Here is a 22,683-nt window from a genome sequence, read left to right on the forward strand (position 1 = left end):
GAGCTTGTGTAGTGGAGCAGGCTACATCACTTAGGTAGCCATATTTTACAGGCTGTGCAGCAATCATTCACACTCTCCGAAGAGCCCTATGCATGCGAATAAACTACTTGTATGCTCCTAATTCTCAATTTGTGCTTTTTAATAAACACCACTTCATAACGTACTATGTAATGAAAGAAACTTGCTAACTTTAAGAATATTGGGATGTGCACATCATATTATATCAGTTGTGATAAAGGCTATTCATTATTCAAAAAAACGATTCGAAAATTATTCGATTTGCTTCTGGCACTATTCAATTCGTATTTGATTCAGTCTCAAGAATCACTATTTGCACACCCCTACTACCAATGCATGCCACTTCTGTGTACACATAATTCATATTACCGTGACGCTAACTTGATCGTTATTTTGAACTTTCCTGTCATGCTGAAACGGAAGACAGAGGAGGAAAGAGGAGGAGAAGATAGCACAGCATTGCTTAGTCCTGGTAGAAGATATGATTTCTGTTAAGACTTTACACTGCCTTCATTTAGCGCTTGATTGTGAAAAATTGTGAATTTACGGACACAACCTCAAGGAGGCAGCAAGGCATTGTCCTTTGTCTTTGACCATGTTTTTCCATGCTTGCGGCATCAAATGCTGAATCCCCACAGTATGTAAAGCATAGGTCGGCGCACTCACTCATGAGTGCACTCACTCACACTCACTTGCACTCATTTCAAAGGTGTGAGTGCGAGTGTGAGTGAGTGCCAATGAGCGTGAGTGGAGATGAGTTCGAGTGAGTGCCAGTACGTGTGAGTGGAGGTGAGCGCCAGTGAATGAATGAACGTGAGTGTGAGTGGAGGTGAGTGCAAGCGCCAGTGGGCGCTTGTGAGTGTGAGTGGAGGTGAGCATGAACGTGAGTGAGTGCGGGGCCTGGAAAAATAAAGGTGAGTGAGTGTGAGTGAGTATTCTTCCACACTGCTGACCTATGGCTGGCATACTCTACGGTGCTCTGTTGCTTGATGTTTGCTCACCTGTAGCGATGTACTAAACCAGTTTGTTTTACGTTGTCTCATCTACGTGCCGTTCCCTCCTCGATGATCAACGAGGGGCAAGCTTCGAGCAAACGCTGTTGAAGTTGGCAGCCGCTCGAAGTCATGAAGTTATTTAAATATAAAGTGTTAGCACTGGAACAACCAAGTTCATTCCATTCCCTGATTGTTTTAAGGAAATATGAATATTTAAAGGAATTTGAGTTAAAGGTGTATTCATTAGGTGTTCTAGAGCGCTTGTGACCTGTTGACCTAGAACGATTCAAAGAATTTCGTACGGATGTGTCAATTGTTTTGTCACCATGAATAAATTGAAACAAAAACTTTAGTTGTGCTAGCTTTGCCCTATTTGGCAGCGTTAATAAACCAGCTCTTTTTATTAATTCAGTCGATGAATCCGTTACCTTGTATTTATTATAAATGAACCTTATTGCCTTCCTCTGCATCCCCTCTTATGAATTCTTTTGTGTACGTAAATCAAACATTACATGCGTACTCCTACACTTATCGAACAAGCATTTTGTAGGCCAGCAGACTTGTATCTGCTCACTCAAAACGAAGGTGTTTTCTCAGAAAGATGAGTCGCTTTGGTGCTCAGCATATACATTGATTTCCACTTGAGGTTATGTTGTCAACATGGGTTTCCCATTGGAGAGCGCGTGTTAAAGTGACACCTAAATATTTACTCTGAAATACACAAGTGAGAGGTGTGTCATTAATAATGTAGGTAAAATCAGATATCTGTTTCTTTCTACTTACTGTTAGCATTACTTGTCTTTGGGAATTTAGTGTCATCTGCCACTCCTGACACCAAGAAAAGGTAAAATTTTGTTTATGGTGATCATCATTAGAATTAATTTCGCGGTACAAAAAACAGTCGTCAGCAAATAGACGGCTGTTACCATGAAATCGTGACGACAAATCGTTTATTTATATTAAAAATAAAACTTGGTCCAAAACGCTGCCTTCTCGCACTCCAGATGTAATAGGTGCTAAACTGGAAGCTTCGGTCTGAATATACACGTATTGTGATTGGCAAAGGGTAGCACACTAACTCAAGAGTGCACTCACATTCGCTCGCACTCATTTAAAAGGCGTGAGTGCCAGTGAGTGTGAGTTTGAGGTGCGTGCCAGTGAGTGTGAGTGGAGGTGAGCGTGAACGTGAGTGAGTGCGGGGCCTGGAAAAACTATGGAGAGTGAGTGTGAGTGACTATTCTCCTACACTGCTGACCTATGATGTAAAGTGATAGAAATGAGGTAAAACCTGAAACTTCTAATAACAATAAAGTGTGCAGTTGAAAAAAATTTTTATCCCTTCTATGGGGATGCTGCTAGAGAACACTGTTGGAACATTCTATACACAGTGTGCTAATTAGTCATCAAGTGAAATCTACATGGAATTGATGAAATAAGTGGAGAATAGTATAATGCCTCTTCCAGGTAAGTGATGCAGGCTGGTATTTGTCCCAACCAAGTCACCTTATGAGATGTGCTAACATTGCATGGATTCAAATTTTGATATTCATGCTGCCTTTGTTCGTAATAGCAGTTGTTGTAACTGGGACTGTTTACAAGTAGGCTTGACTTCGTTCACTTTAGAGGGCAGATGTATTAGGTTTTTGCTATTATTCAGCATAAGTTTAGAAGATAGTATTATTTGTTGTTGCAGAGACGGAGGTGTTCAAAGTGCGGAAGTCGACATACAGCCGACGTCTGGCCAAACAGCTGGAACGTGACCGCAAGAAGAAGCTTCGCGAGGCAACGAAGGTGGAAGTCAAGCCAGAGCCTGAGCCACTACCTTCTGCGCTTCCTGAAAAGCCCTCTGCGCGGCCTTTTAGTGATGAGCTTGAAATTAAGATTAAGGTAAGCTTGTCAGAAATTATGACCATAGCTCGGACCACCAATCCGAAGGGTTTAATTTGTCTTATAAAACTGTTCTTGTTTTGTGGCTTCATAATGTAAACTGTTTGCCGAGAGCAGCTGTGGTAGCCCACAACTTCAACTTTAATTATTTAAAGTAATGTTAAAGAACAACGCTAAATAAGATTACACTGGTAAAGCATTCTTTGAAACGAAACATCAGAACAAGAATGTCGGTGTGATGTCAAGCATTTCAAGGTGTTTTCTCATATTTGGTTGGTTATTGTTTAAGAAAAATGCTCCAAGTCGCAGTGCACATGTGGTCGTCACGGCCTTGTGTCTGATTCAAAGCTTCCATTCATGTCCATTTTTTACTTGAAAGTATTCTAGAAGTTTCGGACACACATTTGCTTATACTTATTTATGTCTGTCTGTCAATCCTGACAAATGTAAGTTGCTGTTGCATAACTTTAACATTTGTCAAGAATAGTGTCTGACTTAACTGCTTCTGTGATGTAAATGATTTACTGCTACCCACTACCAACATGTATACCCTGAACAGGTGCATAAGACATGTCACTAAATAAGCAGGTACTGTAGCAACTGAATCTCATTCTCCCCCCAAAATTTTGTGTCTCATGGACAGTACATGTACAGTTGAGAAGAATCATGCATTCTTTACAAACACTTATTATAATTATGTAATTCACTGCACTTTTCAATATTCTTTGCTTGCTGTGATTTAGAACACATTCAAGATCCTCAACTCTGAAGAAATCAAGGGATCTGAGAGTGAGGAAGAGGAGGAAGGAGAGGGACCTCAGTATCGGCGTCTCAGAAATGTGATCCAAAGTAGGGCTTCCTTCTGTATCATACTTTCCTTGATACCTTCGTCCTCTTTCACTTATGGTGTATGTAATGCGTGTGCTACCGATGAAAAGGTGCTCTGAAAAAAATCATTGTGTTAAAAATTGTCTACTGCCTGTACATTTTGCATTTGTGTGGGATAGTTGTATATGTAGATTAACTTGCATGGTTTGTGGTGTATCACACTTTACTAAAGTGTTGTCTAAAGCCCCTGTTACTGAACATGTCTAATGAAATTGATCCGAGCCACCATTACTCAAAGCTGAGATTGATAAGTTGGTGTTCAACTTTCATGGTATTGGTGATTATTGGAACACCATGAGGCAACTTTTACTATTTATCTAATTGTCTTAAATGTGTCCATGTTGTTCTCTCATAATTGTTGCCTAACGCCGCTGTCCATTAGGAATAAACCAGTTGCCATAGAACTGCAGCATTAAATTAGCTGTTTTTCATAAGAAATGGTATGACCACAGTGTTCGTGGAAGATGAAGATACATGAAAATGAGTTTGCCAGGAACTTACGTGGCATGCTAAATGCAAGCAAAATGGCTTAGTTGACTTTAGCAAACTAGTTGCAATAGTCAATTCTGCTAAGTTATACTAAATAGCTTGACGAGGCATTTGTCAAGTCTGTGATGGAAAGTGCATTAGTCATTCTTCACTGACGCCTGATCGTGCATTGTGTTGATCATGCTTGCAGATTGTGGATAAAAGTATGTTGTTGCTATTCTTGATGGCAGGTGGTGTGATTCCCGATGCGGCTACTATCTATGCTTTGAAAAAGCGAAGACAAATGGCGCGCGAGATGGGTGACTTTATTCCCCTGGAGCAGGAGGACCAAAAAGGACGGTGAGCTAACGCCATGCCATAATTTAAAGAAGCCTCGTGTGGATTATCAGAGCTCACATTGCTAGTGTCACATTTGCATTTCAATCATGCTAATTCCACGAAATAGAGAAAATAGCTAAGTTATAAAGGGGTACTGATGCTTATTTTTGAAGCTTTAGAAACTCTAGGATATACTTCTTGAGCATAAAAGGATGACTCTTAATGAGTGTGAAGACTTTCAAGATACTAATCTAATACTTAAGTTGATCTCAAAATGCCACATCTGGCGTCATCAACAATATTGGGTGTCATGACACAAAGCAAAATATGCTATCATTGTGGAGCAATAAGGCTAGGCATGATGAAATTCTTATAAAAGATATATAAACATGAGTGCTGTGGACATTTCTTGTGGCTGTGCCTGTGTGTGGCATCTGTAGCGATCGCAGAAATGAAGCAAGCCAATGTGTCACGACGTCGTGAAGTATCCACTTACAGGGTGCCAAAACTGAAACTACTAATTCATAGAAACAAATATTACAGTAAATTGTTTAGTGTCCCCTGATATTTGCAAGTATTCTTTTCTAGCTTTTAGAGGGCTTGCAACTTCATTTAGGACAGAAAAAATAAAAGACCGGTCGAAAATGTTGTGTCACAATTTCTTGATTAGGATCGCCAATGCTGACACGTTACGAGTTCTATTACATAGTGCCCACACAATGAGCATGCATTTTGTAATGATTCTCAGTCGATAAACCTTTGTAAACCGAGTCTGTTGACAGCCACAGTTCTCGTTTGCACCTGCACAGCTTGTTCTGCTCAGTCACAAAGCAGCACTGTATGTTGCTGAGGTGTGGCAATATCCTATGAACTGCAGTGCTGGTGAGGAGGAAGACCAGAGTGAAGACGAGGAGGGTCGCATCAACTTTACAGTGAACACAGCCGCCATAGAGAAGCAGCGTGCCAGGGAGGCGCTTATTCAAGCGCAGGAAGGTCAGTATGTGTGCATCTTCGTTACTGTTAGCTTTTGAGGTCAGTTTTGTCTTCAGTGGATCACACTATGTATCTGCATAAATGTGTGTACGCATGTGCAGTGCATATATGCATTGCACAATGTATCTGCATAGATGTGTGCATGCATGTGCAATGCATATATGCATTGCAGCATGACAATTGTGAACGTGTGGGCTTGTTCATTTAGGAGCAGAATAAATGACTTGTGCGTCATCATTTTTACAGCTTGTCCTTGTGCTTCAGCACTGAATTTTCCGCTAGTGGCTGACTTCAGTGGAGCAGTTGCGAATGTATGACTGATTGATTGATCGGTTGATTGATTGCTTGCTCAATTTATTTATTAATTTTAATGGTCAAAGGAAAGACTGAGGTTATGAGAGATGCTGTAGTGGAGGTCTCTAAGTTAACTTTCACAACATAGCGTTCCTTAATGTAAACCTAAACCTGTACACTCAAGCGTTTTGTTTTTTGAATTTTGCTTTCGTCAATATGTGACGGCTACAGCTTGGAATTGAACCTGCGACCTTGGACTTAGCAGCAAAATGCTATAGTCACTGGGCAGCTGCAATGAGGAGTAGTCAATGTATGTACCACGAATGGTTTACGCATTGTATTATTTCCAGTATTCAGATTCTGCAAAGCAAACTAAAGGTGATTGTTAACGGATATAATTGTGCAAAAAAATGTGGGGGGAGGGAGGGGGACAATATTACTTGAATTAAAGCTTTGATTTAGCCGAGTTAGTTCCCAGCTATTCAAAAGGTGCAGCACCACTGAGACAGACACAAAGAAACACAAAACTACATCACAAGTGCTGTGATGTGGCCTTGTGTTTCCTTGTGTCTGTCTCAGTTGCGCTGCGCCTTTTGAATTTAATGCTTTCGCATTTAGTGGATCAAACTGCAACTGAACCGAAAAGGAAAGAAACATTATTTTTGCATGTTGGAACTAAAACCGAATGTTACAATTTCTTTCTATTTCATCCTGGAACAAAACTGAAAAGAAGAAGAAAAGAAAATTAACCGATGATTAAAATACTCCCTAATATGAAATTTGAGTGCAGCACTATACGTATTTTAATTTCACATGTCAATATTTTGTATTATGATTATATTAGTACATAGTTTATATTAGGAAAGGAACATTGTGAGTAGCGCACTTTGTTTCCGTACAGACGATACATGCTACTCTGGTGCCATATTGTAGCCATTGTCTTGTGTGGCTCTACACTTTTCTTCTCACGCTTTGGTTCCACCAACGACAAGAGCGACCCTTCGTCGCAGGGAAATCGTGCCACCAGTGCCAGCGGCGACAACACCCAAGGGAGCGTCACATTGAGCCTTACTCGTAGCTGCTCGCCATCGCCGCTTGCAGGAGCAGTGATACAGGTCACACACGCTGGTACCGTGGACTGACCTCGGCAGCTTATGCCGCAGACAAGCATAGCTCTGCCTGCCCCCCCCATTGGAAGTGCAGATGAGATTTCCCACACGGCGGTGGATGCCGTGGTCGCCGGCAATTCAGCATATGCACAGGCCATTTTCCCTCCGCTTCTCGTGCACTCTTCTTTCATCTACCACTGCGCTTCACGTTTGCTTTTATCTTTTGCCTGTGCTCGTTCACTCGGTTACGAGGTATAATGCTTTGAGGCACGCTGACGCTTAACGCGAGAACGGGCAGCTTAAGAGCTGTGCTCTAAAATGGTTTTTGGCTCACATTGGCCGCCTAATCTGAAACTTTTCATCCATGCATTTCTGGACTTTTCGCTCAACCATGCTACCTCATTTGTAAATGCACTCAAACTTGCTGTCATTTTATATGAAGCAGTGCCACAGTGCGGTTCTCAACTTGTCGTATTGAGAGGCAGGCATCTTAGTAATTGGTGAATGTCAAACACTGCTCTGGTGATGGGAAACCTATATATAATCCTTGATAAGAATAGTTCTTAGCTGGGTGTCAGCTAAAGTAATTACTATAGAAATGACATATTGTTTGTCACATATCGCTTTCTAGCTGAGCCTACACAACGTGATATTAAAAAGATACTTCTGCCCTGAAGAACAGCATGAATGTCTTTTTAAAAGCGAAGCTTTTCTTTGCGAACCTTGCCAGGTTTCGTGACCATGGCTGTGGCCTCGCTGTTCTCTTGCCGAATAGGCCAACCAATCACAGCAGGGTATGCGCCCAGTGTGCGCCGCTGGGTTCCTTGTGCTACCACCGGATGGCACTTGCCTCCATGGCAGCGGCGGTGCTGGCTGTGCAAGGAATAGAAAAAAAAAAAAAAAAAACAGAAAGCTCACCTTTGCGCATCCGTGGCTGCACAGTAATGAGGAAGTAAACGCTTCTTGCAGATAGAATGTATTTTAATTGCGCTTCATATGTATGCGCGTACTGACGTTCGAGGTGTCCATCATGTTTGCAAGTAGTCAGCGACTCCGTTTCACACAAGGCTTGGTATAATTTCTGTTTGGCCATGCTTGTGTGTGTGTGTGTGTGTGTGTGTGTGTGTGTGTGTGTGTGTGTGTGTGTGTGTGCGTGTGCGTGCGTGCCTGCGTGCATGTATTCATATTTAAACTCATTATAATACACTCACATAAAGCTTCGCTGTATATAGATTTTAACTCGTTGAATCAGCTGCATTTTCTTTTAGTATTAAAGCACTGTTGAGTTTTTGAACAAAATACATTAAAGCTGTTTCCCTTTAATTATCCTTAGGTTATGTAAAGAACATAAACTGGTTCTAACCGGTTTGAACTGTTATTTGCTTGCTGTGGAGTTGAACTGGAACTGAATCTTTATGCTGAACTGGAACAGAAAAACTTTCCGGTTCAATATTCTGGCCAGATCAATTGGCTTTCCTTTGCTGCAGTAGTGCTTTTGTAAGGATGGTAAAACTGTGGTAACGACTGCTACCTTTGCAGAGCAAAGTGGTGACGAAGTGGCTCGCGAGGATGTTGCAGAGTTGGAGCGCTGGGAGCAGGAGCAGATGAAGAAGGGCGTCAGCACTGCACCAGTAAGTGCAGATCCTCATTAGTTATGTTATATTGGCTCAAATTCATTAATGTTCTGCGACACAGGGCAGTGTTTGAACCACTAGCACTTCTGCAGGTCTTATCTGCAAGGAAAAAGACGTGTGGCAAATGTTCTTATCACATTTTGAGTTGTCTTAGGCGAGACTAACATTTTAAATGCCAAGTTTTAAAACTCTTTAATGATGTTTGAATTAAAATGACTCAAAATTTATAATTTAGAAGTGTCTATTGTGAAGAAATACCATAAATAAGGCTGCTTAGGTCTCTGTTTTCATCCTACTGAGCATCTAGCTGCTGGCCCAACATAGTATTTACATTTAGAATAAATTAGCCTGTACGGAGCTAGAACCCCCAATCATTGCTTTCATTTAATGAGAACTAGAACCTGCGGAGATATTCTTGTTCCAAAGCTGAACAACAAAGTAGTTGCTTGTTCCTTTGCTCCTGGAACTGCAGGTGCCACTAAGTGTTGTACCTAATTCACTTTTCAAGATACCTGTCCTGGTGGCTTAGCTTCTTTGGTGTTGTGCTGCTAACCATAAGGCCGCGGGATCAAATTCCGGCTGTAACGGCCGATATTTGTAGGGGGCAATATGCAAGAAGGCCCATGTCTCGTGCATTGGGGGCACGTCAAAGATGACCTGGTGGTCAAAATTAATCCGGAGTTCCCACACTATGGTTTGCCTCATGATCAAATTATGGTTTTGGAACTTAATACCCCAGAATGTAATTGCCACCTTGGTTCTAATCTTCCTGTTTCATGCTGTAATGGAATACAAGTTGATCTCCTTCAATTTATATCTAGGTAAGCCCGAACTTTTTACTTTACAGAAGCAAATGATTAACTTTGTATGTGTGCATGTTTTTCAGTCTGATAACCACTTATCTGAATAATTGCTATCTGTTTCAGTAGCACTTTAATGCAGTTCTTATCAAGATGGCAGAGGCAGGTTCCATAAAAAAGTTAAATAAAGAAAGACACCTTGCATCAATTTTCTCAGCTGTCCCGTAACCACCACAATGACATAATTCCTAACTTCTGGTAGTTGCCTAGATGCTGCTCGGTTGATATCAATAGAACCGTTATGAGAGCTTGAGCAAGGAGAAAGTGTGACGAGAGAAAATTTCTTTACTACTGTAAGACTTGCAATGCCTTCTCATTACCATTTATGCCTTGGGCAATGAACTTTCACTTGGTGGTCACTTACTTAGGGGTCAAGTGTACTGTTGAATAAGATGGCAACGATAGGAGGGCAGAAAATAAACTACCTCTTGCATTTCTTCAGTATAAGATGCCCATGCGCACATAAAAAACAACGCAAGAACAGAAAGCTTCATCCATTCATCATGCATGTAAATATGAATAAAGCAGCACGAAGAAAGACAGATGCAACATGTTTCATTTGGGATGAACACACTCTCAATTAGCTCGATGCCATGCCGCATTGTCTTTGGTGTGTCCAACAGTGTGTTAAGGTGCTGGCGTAAATGTATGCAGGTTGCAGCAGTCCCGACACCAGAGGAACCCTGTATTGTGCCAGCATACTTCACAGAGCAGCCGGTCCCTGTGTTAATCCAGGACCGGCAGAACCTCAGCTCGCAGGCTGTCCTTGAGCGGATCACAGATCGGTGAGGGGCCCTGTCAGAAATTTTGTTTCTTGTGGCCACATTTGAACGTACAAGAAAATCAAATAGAACAAACCAGGCAAGGAGCATGAACTCTGTTGTCCACTTATTGCACATATATCCTGCACATCTGTCTAGTCATTTAGAGCACTTCATATTCTTCACCTGGTTCTGCATTCCATACAGTACGTAGGAGTAATTCTGCTAGTATTCTCATAGAGTTTCATACTGTACTTGCAGTTCAGATGTTATGAGAAAGCTTCGCCTTCTTTGTTAATGTAGTACAGGCAGCGATAGCTGTTATGGACTGTCACTGTTAAAGGCAATATTAGTGTAATCGAAATCAGCCACCCAGGCATGCACGCGTTAATCACATGCCTGTCATGAGGTTATCACAAGCTTATTGCAAAATGCATAATGTTGATAAGGGGTTGCAGCTATCGCTGCTGCTATGCTTAGCATTTGGAGTGGATTGTGGGCTTTTTAGTGATTCATTTGCACAAGAACTTGTATAAAATCAACCACAGTATTTCGGAGGAGAGATTGGCAACAATTCTGTTTCTTGTGCCAAGGTTTGAAAATGTGTGGTTGCACTTCCAGGCTCAATACAGTCCGTGAAATGCTGGCTCTGCATCGGCGGCAGAAAACGCAGGCGCTGACTGACCTGGAGGTGTCAGCAGAAGCCTCTGCACAGCTTCGTGAGGAGCAGCCACAGTTGGAAACAAACTTCCGCTTCTTCCAGGAGATGCGGTCATATGCTGCTGATCTTATTGAATGCCTTGATGCCAAGGTGGGTAGGCACCTATAGCGATCTTATTCATTCGTACTGTGAGACCCAGTGACATAGACAGCGCGGATAGGTAATGTTACGTGATTACTAGGCTGTACAACTCGCCAGTTACTGTAATGTTCCAAATAGTTAAACCTCGATATACTGAGCTTAAATATAACGAAATTCTTGATATAATGAAGTATTTAGCTTTTCATAGCCTCTTGTCCATAGAACACCATGTATTCAAAACCTCAGTATAACGAAGTGCATTTGCATGTGATTTCAATATAACTAAATTTCACTGCTGCAGCAGAGCAATGCTGGGACAATAAATACAAACTTCCGCAGACGCAGGTCATTAAATTATTGAATTACAAGCGGCTGTTTGCAAATGCACCTTTGAAATCGCAAGCTGCGCACAATGCAACAAGAGCAACCACCAAAATGGAGCCGCTTCATGTTCGGCATAAAGTTCAAGTGCGATAACATCCTATTGTGCCCCGCACACTGTGTGCTTTTAGGTGCGAGTGAAAGTGTGCGAAGGTGAGACAAGAAAGATGGCGGCTTCGCGAGTGCCGCCTGCCCGCGCTAGCAAAGGCAAAGAAAGGGAGGGGAGTCAGCTTACGATTATGTTATCAAGTGCATGCGAGGGGGCGGGTGGGGGCGTAGTGGAGGTTAAGTTGGCGTACAGCTCGATTTCTGGCACGTGTCTTAGCCGTGGCTGTGCACGGCTGTAAGCGTGGCTGAGCGTATACACAGCCGCACACCCTGCTTTAGAGGTAATCTGCCACGTGTGCGAAGAGTGGGCATGCCAAGACGGCATGGCACCATATAAACTCTCTTACCGCGCTTTTAGTATCAGAGGCTGCGTGATCATGAGTTTCAGTGACCTGTTGGAGCAAGAGGCAGACGAAACATTCACTTCCCTCTGCCGGCGCTTTTCCTGATAGTGTCGTCCCAGTGCGGACAACGTCATCATCCATGGGGTGAAGTGCAGGCGAAAGCAGGGCTGTCTTGGCTTAGTTCGTACCACCGAGAAGATATTGATGCATGTGGCATGAAACCGCATCATTCGTCGCGGACTCATAAATTTATCAAAATGAATTATTTTTCCATTCAAATTTGCTTTTTTTGATTGCCTGATAATTCGGAAAATTCTGCGACCCATTTCCGTAGAAAAATCGATCGGCGACTGTATACATTTGCATAAGAGGATGAATTTCAATAGAAAGAAATTTCACATAACGAAGCGAACTGCCGATTTTACCGACTTTCTTATATTGAGTTTTAACAGTATAACGAAGATTGTAAAATCGGCAATTTGCTTCTTTGATATGGTGATATCTGCTTGAAATCGCAACATCTCTCAGCAGTAGTTGCGAAAGTACAAGGTTATATTTCATGGGATTGTGTAAAAAATGCTTAAAGTGTAATAATTTTTTTTCTAATGCTCCAGTAATTGTACATGCTGTTTGGATAAATATTGGCAGTCTGCGGTCTACAGCAAACTAAATAAGCTACATCACGATGCTGTTTGTCAAAATTTTATACACAAGAAAGTGCCTGCAAAATTCACTATATTTTGCCGTTGTTTAGGACATAGTACCTAAAAAATATAACAGCTACACGAAAACTAATGACATATTTAAAATCTATATAATATACTCTATGAATGGCAATATTTTCAGATATCCAGCAAGAATAATCAAACCCGCCGTGGTTGCTCAGTGGCTATGGTGTTAGGCTGCTGAGCACGAGGTCGCGGGATCGAATCCCGGCCACGGCGGCTGCATTTCGATGGGGGCGAAATGCAAAAACACCCGTGTGCTTAGATTTAGGTGCATGTTAAAGAACCCCAGGTGGTCCAAATTTCCAGAGTCCTCCACTACGGCGTGCGTCATTATCAGAAAGTGGTTTTGGCACGTAAAACCCGATAAAAAAAAATAATAATCAAAGAGAAGTTGTTTTGAAGAGCATCTCCTCTTAAACAATACTTTACTAGCATAATTCGCATTAATGTTGGTCTATAGGGCCCTTTTATGTCAGTTACGTCTGGTATGTGGCTCTGGTCATTCATTGCGATAAAACTGAGCTGAAGTGTTTGGCTGGTGATGCACACAGAAAAGAGTTTCTTAAACAATACTTTACTAGCATAATTTGAATGTTGGTCTATAGGGCCCTTTTATGTCAGTCACGTCTGGTATTTATTGCAGTAAAACTGAGGTGAAGCGTTTGGCTGGCGATGCACACAGAAAAGAGTTCGGTGCGTTGGCTGATTGTGACCCTTAATTACTTGTTGCAGACACCCGTGATCTTGGCCCTGGAGGGACGCATGATGTCGCTGTTTTGTCAGCGCAGTGAGAAGCTTGTACAGCGTCGGCACCAGGACATAAAAGACCAGGCTGAAGAATGCAACCTTGCAGGTGGTGTCAGTTGTCCCACTCTCTTTCTTCAGGGAATGCATATGTGTATGATAGATGAGGCAAAAGCTTTGCGGACCATGGGAGCTGAATAAAGCTTAATACCCCTACAGCCTAGGCATGCATCCTGGGATTGAGAGACACAGTTTGCATTGGTATGTGCAGCCATAGCCTACTGCATTTTTTCTGTCACTGCTGTTGATGGAGGATGAACTACTTTTGCCAGGTGCTGCTGTTGCTTCATGCTCACTCCTTTGTTTCTGCATGATGTACCTGAAAAGAAACTTGACATGACAATAATTGAACCTCTTAAACTATGACAAAGTGTTTGGAAAGTGACTCCCCCAAGTGACCTAAGGTTTGGCTGTCACTTCGCCATCACATGACATTACAAAAACACAAAAGCCTATGGCGCAGCTGCTGTAATGCACTTTCTTTCTGTGCTGGGCAAATTGGTGTGGTAACATTTGTGGTTGGTAATACGATTGTATTTGGCCCTGTTTCATTGTGTTATTCCAGTGCTTACTCCCGTAGTTATGCAATTGACATTTATTAATTCAACCCTGATGAAACTGGTTAAATTTATCGAATTATTTGGCGGGCCGAATTAAACAAGATGCCAAAAAGCACACCGCTGATTCATGTTGCAGTATTTTCCTGATTCTAACATGTCCTGAATTAAACGTATGCACACTTTCTATGTGTCCAAAATAGAAAAGTAACATAAAAAATGATATCAAATCTCCTAAACAAAGCAGAAATCTAATGCGCCTCAGATTTATAGGTAGAAAAATGCGCAAGTGTCTAACGTGTTGCACAGTGGAGGTCAGTTTTCTAAAGTCAGCTTCGCTGCATAGCGGTAAAGTCAACATCGCTGTAATACATTCGTGTTATGAGGTAAAGCATACGAATGCCCCAAAGGCAGTTTTGACATTATGTTCAATTGTACTGCGCAGGCAATTTTCGGTTACAATTTCTTGAAAAAGAAATGAGCATTTTTGTAACTGGGTAAATACCGTAATCAGACATTGTGAACTGCAGTTGCTTGAAAATCTTCCAAGGGCAGGCTGAAAATTGGCTTTTTTTGATGGGAGATGTGTGTTCAATGCATGCACTTCCCCCTAAGCTCTGCTGAAGCAGACACTGCTGCTAAAGGGGTCACTATTGGGGTCACCATAGGGCTCAGGCATGTGCCTACTGAATGGTCAAATTTTAATTATTCGGTGAAGGCCAATTTTAGGATCAAAATAAAGAAAGTTTGGGCCTATAGATATGCATGGGTACAGCTGGGACCTTCAGCCGAGATTGAATTAACTGGAGTCGAGTGAATGGAAGTCTACTGTAGTTGCTATGTTAACGTGCTGCTGCGTTAGTGCACCAGGTGTTGCATGAGGGAAGAGGACATCGCCACAATGACATGTCACCCTCGCTCTCACTCTTGGAAGCTGGCGTGCAGTCCGTATCTCGGATCTCTCTCTTCCCCCCCCCCCCCCCCCCCCCGCCCCACTGGCCTTAGCTGCTGTGCGTGCCTGCCAGCCTTGGTGGCTACTGCTGCTTCCTCAGTCTTTCATTGTGCAGGACGTCGGTGGAGTGCGAAGTTGGCACCGCAGGCTGCTACTGCTCGCTGGCTCCAGCAGCATGTATCGCTATGGTACATTACTCGCAGTGCAAAACTTGAAGGACTGCTCAGTGGCGTTCAATTGGACATTAATGCCTTTGCATTCACAGCTCATAATAAGTGCTTAGGTATCCTCCAATTTTGGGGGGGGGGAAGCTAACCTCATTTCCACTCGCCAGTGGGCAGCAGCAAGGCATACCCGCTACAATTCAAGCATGAAAAATTGTTTCTCCTTGTACTTCTTTCTGCTATGTGCATTTAGAGCATCAGAACAAATGATGGCCTAAATCAAACATGTGCTCCAAGCAGATCAAGCGTGCCCTTGTGCACTCTTTATCGCGTTACCACGAGCTCGCTCTTCTCCTCCCCGTCCCACTTTTTCCTGGCTTGTGTGGGAAGATGGCGCTCATCAAGCCGCCATTCTTCTCGGCTCACCCTTGCATGTTTTCACTCCTACCTAAAGCATACAACACGCGGACTGCGATAGGATCTTATTATACTTGGACTTTATACGGAACATCATGCTGCTCTGCTTTGTCAGTCGCTCTTGGTCTCGCGGCGTGCGTTTTGAGAAGTGCGTTTGCAAGCAGCCATATGTAATTAAACCATTTGACCATCTGCATCTGCGGATGTTTCCATTTGTTGACTTGATATTCTTTTGCGACGGCAGTGAATTTAATTATATTCAGACCATTTATCACTTCTTTATGTTGAGGTTCAATATCCATGGTGTTTTATGGACAAGAAGTTATAAAAACCTAAATACTTTGTTATATCAAGAATTTTGTTATATCAAGGCTTCACTGTATCTGATAGAGCTCAATATAGTTGAACCAGCATATTACAAATTTTGGATACATGTTCACTGTATGCAAGATATTAATGTATACAGGATAGAAGATGGCACTCAGTGCGTGAAAAAAAATCAATTAATCTCAAGAAATTCAGCTACTTTCCGCAAAGAACAGTAATTTTTGCTGGCACTTCTGACTTTGCTGCTCCAACTTTGCCTGCATTGACGGACGGCCAGAACAAGCAGATGCAGCTTTACTGCATGTTGAACTCCTCGGCGAGCCAACTGACAATCACTGCTGAATTGTAAGCAAGCTTTATCAGTGACCTTTTGTCAATTCCACCATCCTTCCTGGGAAAACTGGCTTTTTTCAATTTTGTGTTGGCTTGTGTACCGGCATGCGCCTTTGCTGCTCTACTAATATGCATTGCGGGGAGCCAGCCACAGGCACATTCTGGTGGCAACCATAGGTGCAAGTAGTTCAATGTATGAGATGTGCAGTTTATTATATGGAATAAATTTGGATGTATTTTTATAGCTGATTTCCTTTTGTTCGGTGCATAGTAAAATTTGTTCTATCCATGTTCACTACAACTGGGTTTGACTAGGCACTTGCTTGATGTAGATAGTGTGTGTATGGGATACAGTGAACAATGTTACTCAGCCATAGCAAAGAATTGAGTTGGATACAACATAAGCTTGAAAGATTACTTGGCAAATCAGGAAAAAGTGTGCAGAAGGATTGTCAGAGACAGTTTTGCATACAATTGCTGTCTGCAGTGATAGAGTGATGGGAATAAATGAGTCATTGTAACTTGTGTTATTTATTTATTTTTTTTCCTGTTTTTAGTGAAGGGTTTGCGGGGACTGCCCGTGGAGCCTAACAATCGAGGCAGCCAACAGCGCAGTTGGCGGGCTGCTGAGCGAGAGGGCCGCAGGTGGGCTTTTTTTTCTTTGGATCACATTTCACAAGGGTGTGATGTGCTGTTATTGCCAGTCATTTACAAGGACAACTTGGTGGGCTAGTTAGTGTACTTCTGTTAACCAGATCAACTGCATAAAAACACACACCATGCAAGAAAGATGTAAGTGAAAGTGAACGTTTATTTCTTTTCAATGAAATGAGGGCGCCAAGACAAAAGGCAAAAGTCTGACAAGGTCCTGGTCACCCATAGAACAGCTGGCATTGTGCAGGAGCACTTCACCACAAATTCACAATAAATTTCTCAAGCTGTGTAAAAAGCATGACGCATTAAGTTAACATGCATGAAATTTGTACTAGAAAAGAATAAATTGCAACACAACTTATCGTATAAGCGGTATAAAGATACATCATTTTTTTACAAACATAAGAATGTCAGTCGAAAAACACAGTAACAATATTACAAAGCTTGCAACATGTGCGTTAAAGAAAAAACATCTCAGAGGTAGTACAATAAATACAAATAAATACAAAGTCTGTTGACTAAATAAATATCTCATTCCATTTGTTCCAATAGGTATTTTTTAATTGTAGATTTAAAACATTCTTGTAAAAGGTAATATTCAGTTTCAAAAGGAAATTGATTTATTACCGTGGGAATTTGGTAGCTGAGTGTTTGCTTGCCGTAATTGGTGTGTGTGATTGGAACAAGCTTATGTTTCGTCCGGAAAGCATATCGGCTTCTGGAATTATCTGGACAAGAAAAGAACAATTTATGACGATGGATGTACTTAAGTAGACAGAAATCATGTACTTCCTTTACTTTAAGGATGCCACATTTCTGAAGTACAGTAAAACCCCGTTAATTCAGATTTCAAGGGACCGGAGAAAATGTCCGACTTAATTGAATGTCGAATTTTATTTATTTATTTATTTATATATGAGGTTTAATTAGTGAATTAATGAGATTTAATGAATTTGTGAATTCATGAGGTTTCGACAATAATAACTCAAAAAATGCCTAAAACATCAGCATACCTTTACTTCATGAAATAACTGGTTATTGTTGCTTGTTGCACGCGAAAAATTTGCGCGGAAAGCACAATTTTTCGGAGTTCTTGTAGGCGGTACAGTCCGCGCACACTGTCGGGAGAATTGACACAGATGTCCTCCAAAACATTAAGGGCATCATCGGCCTCTTCAGCAGTGCAGCACGGCACTTCACACGCATCCATGACAGGCGCATTTTCGCTCTCAGAGTCGGGCTCTTCGTCGCCTAGTACATCCAGTATTTCGTCGTCATTGAGGCGACCGGCAAAGGCAACGTCACTATCATTGTGGATGTATATTCGTCCAGCGGGACGTCCGGAGGCAGAAGTCTGTCGAAGTGACTGTCATCTTCCTCGGCGTTTTGGTATCCACATCCGCATCCTCGGCTTCCAAAGAATCACCATCACGGACAAAGCCGCTGTGTCAGGAAGCAGTTCGCAATTACTGCGGGAGCCGAGTTGCTCCACACATGCCCCACCATGTGCACTGCACTGAGCAGACTTACATCATATTTTTTTCTTTGCCTCCATACAGAGCAACATGCACTCAAGCACTTGTCTTCTGTATGCCATTGTGTTAGGCGGCAAAAAAAGCAGCAGCATGTTAGTCAGCCCCGACGCGATTCGAGCGATAGTCTATGGGAAGTTTCTTTATGCTTTTGAAGCATCTCGGCTTTTCTGTTTTGCCGATTATCAATGGCGGTAGCCGCTCCGTGCCAGTCATGTTGGCAGCCAGCAAAACTGTTATTCTGTCCTTGCTTCGTTTACCGCCAACGCAAGGGTCCCCTCCCCCTTAAATGTGATGGTTTTATCCGGCAGGGCTTTGTCGAAGAGGGCCGCCTCATCTGATCTGCGTAAAAAATGTCGTATCATAATCGGCTAGGCGTGCGGGTAATCCGGCCCTCCAATCTTTGACAACGCCTTCATTCACAGCCCCTTTCTCGCCGCACACGCTTCGGAAGACCAGGCCGTGTCTTTTCTTGAATCGGTCAATCCAGCCTTCCGAAGCCTTGAAGTCTTCGAGGCTGAGCTTCAGCGCTTACTTTTCGGCCTGCGCACAGATAAGGGGGCCACTCAGTCAGCTGTGCATAGCGCGAATCGGCAATCCATCTTAAAGGGACACTAAAGCGAAACAATAAATCAGTTTAGGCTAATAAAGCTTTGTTTGAGAACCCTGCAGGCAGTCATTTCAAGATAATAGTTTGATCATGAGATAAGAATATGAAGGTCGAAGTATCAGTATTTGAATTTCGCGCCGAAACCCCGATACCGGTACATCAGTCTGACGTCAGGGATTTGGGCCGCGTTGGCTGAGTAAAGGTTCACGAAACTTGCCATGTTTAATATTCGGTTCCAATAGAACACCATGTAGCCAGTCTGTAATGCTATATAATTAAATAGGCCCTAGAAGGTGCCATCAAAATCCATGACGTCACAGCAAGCAGGTGCGGGAACTTCAAGGAGACGTCGCCACCCGTCTTTCGTTTTTGCGCTTTTTCTGGCTTGGCAAGCATCTTATCATATTAAGAGTGGTGTTTTTGGTGTCGTAGAAAGGTACTTTACTGATGTAGAAGAAATCATTTTTCTCTTTAGTGTCCCTTTAACAGTGCTTCTTCAAGTTTCAGTTGCGCTGCCGTTCACAGTCTCTTCCTGTTGTCAGCGAACTTGTCGCTGTCGTACGCCTGAAGAATCTCCGCTTCATTTTTCACATATGTGCTGAACGTACTTCTCTTCACGTTGAATTTATTCATTATGACCTGCCTTCACTGCTTTCAATATTTATGCTTTCACTCCAAATCCTTCACCCTTCACCTCATACTTCGCCCGCTTCGGTGGGGCACGAGAGAACGTGGTGGCGCGGCTTGCGCGGCGCAGCTAGGCGTGGCAACGAAGTGACTGGTACACACACGATGTCAAGAAAAAACAAAGTATAATCGGAAAAAAAGAAAAGCGCAAACAAAATTTAACACACACACATAAAAAAAAGTTCTGCCATCCTCGCACACGCACCTGACGCAAACCGATAAACACTATAAAAACGACAACGAAAAAAAACTGCACAACTCCATAACCACACAACTGCACAAGCAAAAGACAAAGTCGGAAATGGCAGACAGCAATACGTGTGTACAAAGAAAAAAACATGTATGTATAGATTAGGGCTGCTAGCATAGACCAATAACTACCATGCCGATAACCATAGCGATGCAGAGGTAGTGCCAAGCGCCAAAAGCGACTGCAAAGCCAGAAGTACGTCATTGTCACCATGTTTTTTTATATGTAGGTTTGTCTATTATGTAGCAATAAAATAAACATGGCAGCCTTGACCTATTTCCGGCCTTTCGGCACTTCCAGAACATGCAAGCATGGCCGTTGAGATCGGCGCACGTAAATCAGAGATGCCATCGCTGGCGGTGCGATTTGAACACCGCCAAGTGCCACCCGATCCTATATGCCTCGTGTGCCTCTGAGCTCCACGAACTGCCCGAATTAACCGAAGTATGACCAAATATGTCCGAATTAATAGGAGTTTCGTGCCCTAGGGTTATGTACATGTTTGACGGGACCAGACGGCGCGTCCGAATTAAACGAATTTCCGAATTAACGGGGGCTGAATAACGAGGTTTTACTGTAGCTGTGATGTAGGTAAATCTGAATGTCTGCCATGAAACCCCTCAATAGCACGCAAAGTGCGTTTCTGAATTGAAATTAGTTTAAGGTTGGACGTTGTAGTTCCCCAACCAAGAATACAGTATGATAACCTTGAGTACAGGAGTGCGTAATGCATGGATATCTTTAACCAGGGGGGCAACAAATGAGATATCCTATACAAACAACCGACTGTTTTACTTGGATCAGACATTAATGTGTTGGCGTGAATATTGCAAGTAAGATTCTCATTGAACCAAACACCAAGAAATTTCTGGTTTGAAACACGCTTTAATTCAGTATGCTCGTAGACAACCTTTCAGAGTGATACTTTCTACTGTATTAATTGGATGAAAAATAATGTAGTTTGTCTTTGATAAATTAAGGCTTAGCCTATTGGTCAATAACCAGTTATGTAGCTTTCTTAAATATGCATTTGCTGTAGCCTCCATTTGGGACAAGGAGGGGAATGAAAAAAATATATTCGTATCGTCAGCGTACATGACCAGATTAGGCAATTCGGATATGTTAGCGTAGACGGGACAAGTGCAATCTACCACCCGAGTTTAATAACTACTTCACAGCATATTAGATATGCAGTGGACTTTCATTAATTCGACTCCAGTAATTTGATTTTTCAGTTAATTCGTTCCCGGCCGAAGTTCCCGACCGGTGCCCATGCATTTCGATGGGCCCAAACTTCCAACCTTAAAGATGGCTTTTGCCAGATAATTTGAACTTGACCAGACAGCTTGCACATGCCTGACCCCTGTGGTGACCCCAGTAGTGAACTCTTTACTAGCAGTGTCGGTCCTGGCGGAGCTTAGTGGACAATGAATGCATTAAACACACATCATCTCCCATAGAAAAAGCCTACTTTCTACCTGCTCCAGGAACATTTTCAATGTGTAATGGTGTCTCACAATGTCCGATTACGGTATTAACCCAGTTCTAACTTGCGCCTTTTTAATTTTTTTTTATTCCAGGCAAATTGAACCAAGAAACCGCATTTGTATGCTTTGCCGCATCACACGGCTATACTGTGGCAACGTTGACTTTTCAAAGCCATTCGGTGATACTTACATTAGAATACCGGCTACCACTGTGCAACGCTGCCCATTTTGCTTGCTAAAAAATAAACTGTGTGTTACACTTCTACTTTGTTTAGGAGCTTTAATGTTAGCTCTATGTTAGTTTTATACTTCGAACACATAGAAAGCAGGTGCGAATTTGATTTGAGGGTGTGTTAGAATCGAACAAATACTCACATATGAATCAGTGATGTTGCTTGACAGTTCTTTCTTTTGTTGTTCAATTCGACCCGCTGGATAATTTGATCAGTTTAGTCGGTACCATCAGGTTGAATTAACGGAGGTGAACTGTACCAATGCAGTATCCTGGCACAGACAGGCAATAGAAAATACTGCCACATAAGCACATGTAAAAGTCCTACCGAATGATCCCAGGAAGGATCAGCAGTATAGCGATATTGAAGAGTTGCTTGCACAGACAGTTCCTCTGTTCCCAATGTGAGGCTGGCAAATTAGCCACTTCTTTGTTCTTGCTCATCAGCCGATGATCCCATGCACATTCATTCACACAGCACCCAGTTTGCCCGATGTAAACCTTCCCTTATGTTAATGAGGTTTCATTGCACTCGTCTTGTCTGTGTCTTCATTTGTCGCAATGCCTGAGCAACGTGGTCTGCACTTTGCAGAGTGCGCAGACGCAAAGCCCGTGAGGCTCAGCAGCAAGGCTTGGCACAGCAGCGGAATTTGGCGCATCATGATGGCATGTCCACGGATGATGAGCAGCCTGATGCCGACAGGCTGGCCTTTGACAAGGAGCGAGGTGAGTGCTGGTTTGTGCTCTGATCACTGCAAAACTTTTTTTTTTTTTTTTAACAAGTGTAACGTGGGCTAGTTGGTCAACATTCATCTTTGTTTTGCAATGTACAAAAAAAAAAAAAATAGCGAACGACCAATACCACTTGGGACACACACAGGTGTGTCATTTTTATCCTATCTTGGAAGAAACTGACATCTTCAAGCAAAAGCATTAGCTTGAATAAAGGGAGGATGTGTGCAAGAGTCGAGCATTGGTCACATTGCATGACTGAGAGCTCACATTTTTAATATTTATTTAGAAAGGAGTGGGTAGGTTACGCTAAACAACAACAACAAAAATATTTTG

General features: G+C 42.5%; 1 protein-coding gene and 1 long non-coding RNA gene across 3 annotated transcripts in view; one reads left to right on the plus strand and one right to left on the minus strand.

Annotated features, from left to right (window-relative positions):
• LOC126521308 (PAX3- and PAX7-binding protein 1) overlaps positions 1-22,683 on the plus strand; it is a 41,802-nt gene that overhangs the window by 2,301 nt on the left and 16,818 nt on the right. Inside the window, exons 2-11 of the mRNA XM_050169970.3 lie at positions 2,707-2,900; positions 3,644-3,749; positions 4,508-4,616; positions 5,473-5,588; positions 8,531-8,622; positions 10,140-10,270; positions 10,868-11,057; positions 13,342-13,462; positions 16,721-16,808; positions 22,208-22,341. Coding sequence (XP_050025927.1) covers positions 2,707-2,900; positions 3,644-3,749; positions 4,508-4,616; positions 5,473-5,588; positions 8,531-8,622; positions 10,140-10,270; positions 10,868-11,057; positions 13,342-13,462; positions 16,721-16,808; positions 22,208-22,341 — 1,281 coding nt within the window. The remainder of the gene's footprint in view (positions 1-2,706; positions 2,901-3,643; positions 3,750-4,507; positions 4,617-5,472; positions 5,589-8,530; positions 8,623-10,139; positions 10,271-10,867; positions 11,058-13,341; positions 13,463-16,720; positions 16,809-22,207; positions 22,342-22,683) is intronic.
• The window catches only part of LOC129382249 (uncharacterized), a 29,326-nt gene continuing 20,111 nt past the window's right edge, over positions 13,469-22,683 (minus strand). Inside the window, exons 2-3 of one of the 2 annotated variants that reach the window (XR_008610351.1) lie at positions 17,445-17,545; positions 13,469-13,732 (exon numbers count right to left, since the gene is read on the minus strand). This is a non-coding gene — a long non-coding RNA (uncharacterized lncRNA). Of the gene's footprint in view, positions 13,733-16,815; positions 16,924-17,444; positions 17,546-22,683 lie in introns of those variants that run through there. The other variant, XR_008610350.1, reaches the window with a different exon arrangement.

This window comes from Dermacentor andersoni, chromosome 6 (genome assembly GCF_023375885.2).
Source record: "Dermacentor andersoni chromosome 6, qqDerAnde1_hic_scaffold, whole genome shotgun sequence".
In the NCBI taxonomy this organism is placed as follows: Eukaryota; Metazoa; Arthropoda; class Arachnida; order Ixodida; family Ixodidae; genus Dermacentor; species Dermacentor andersoni.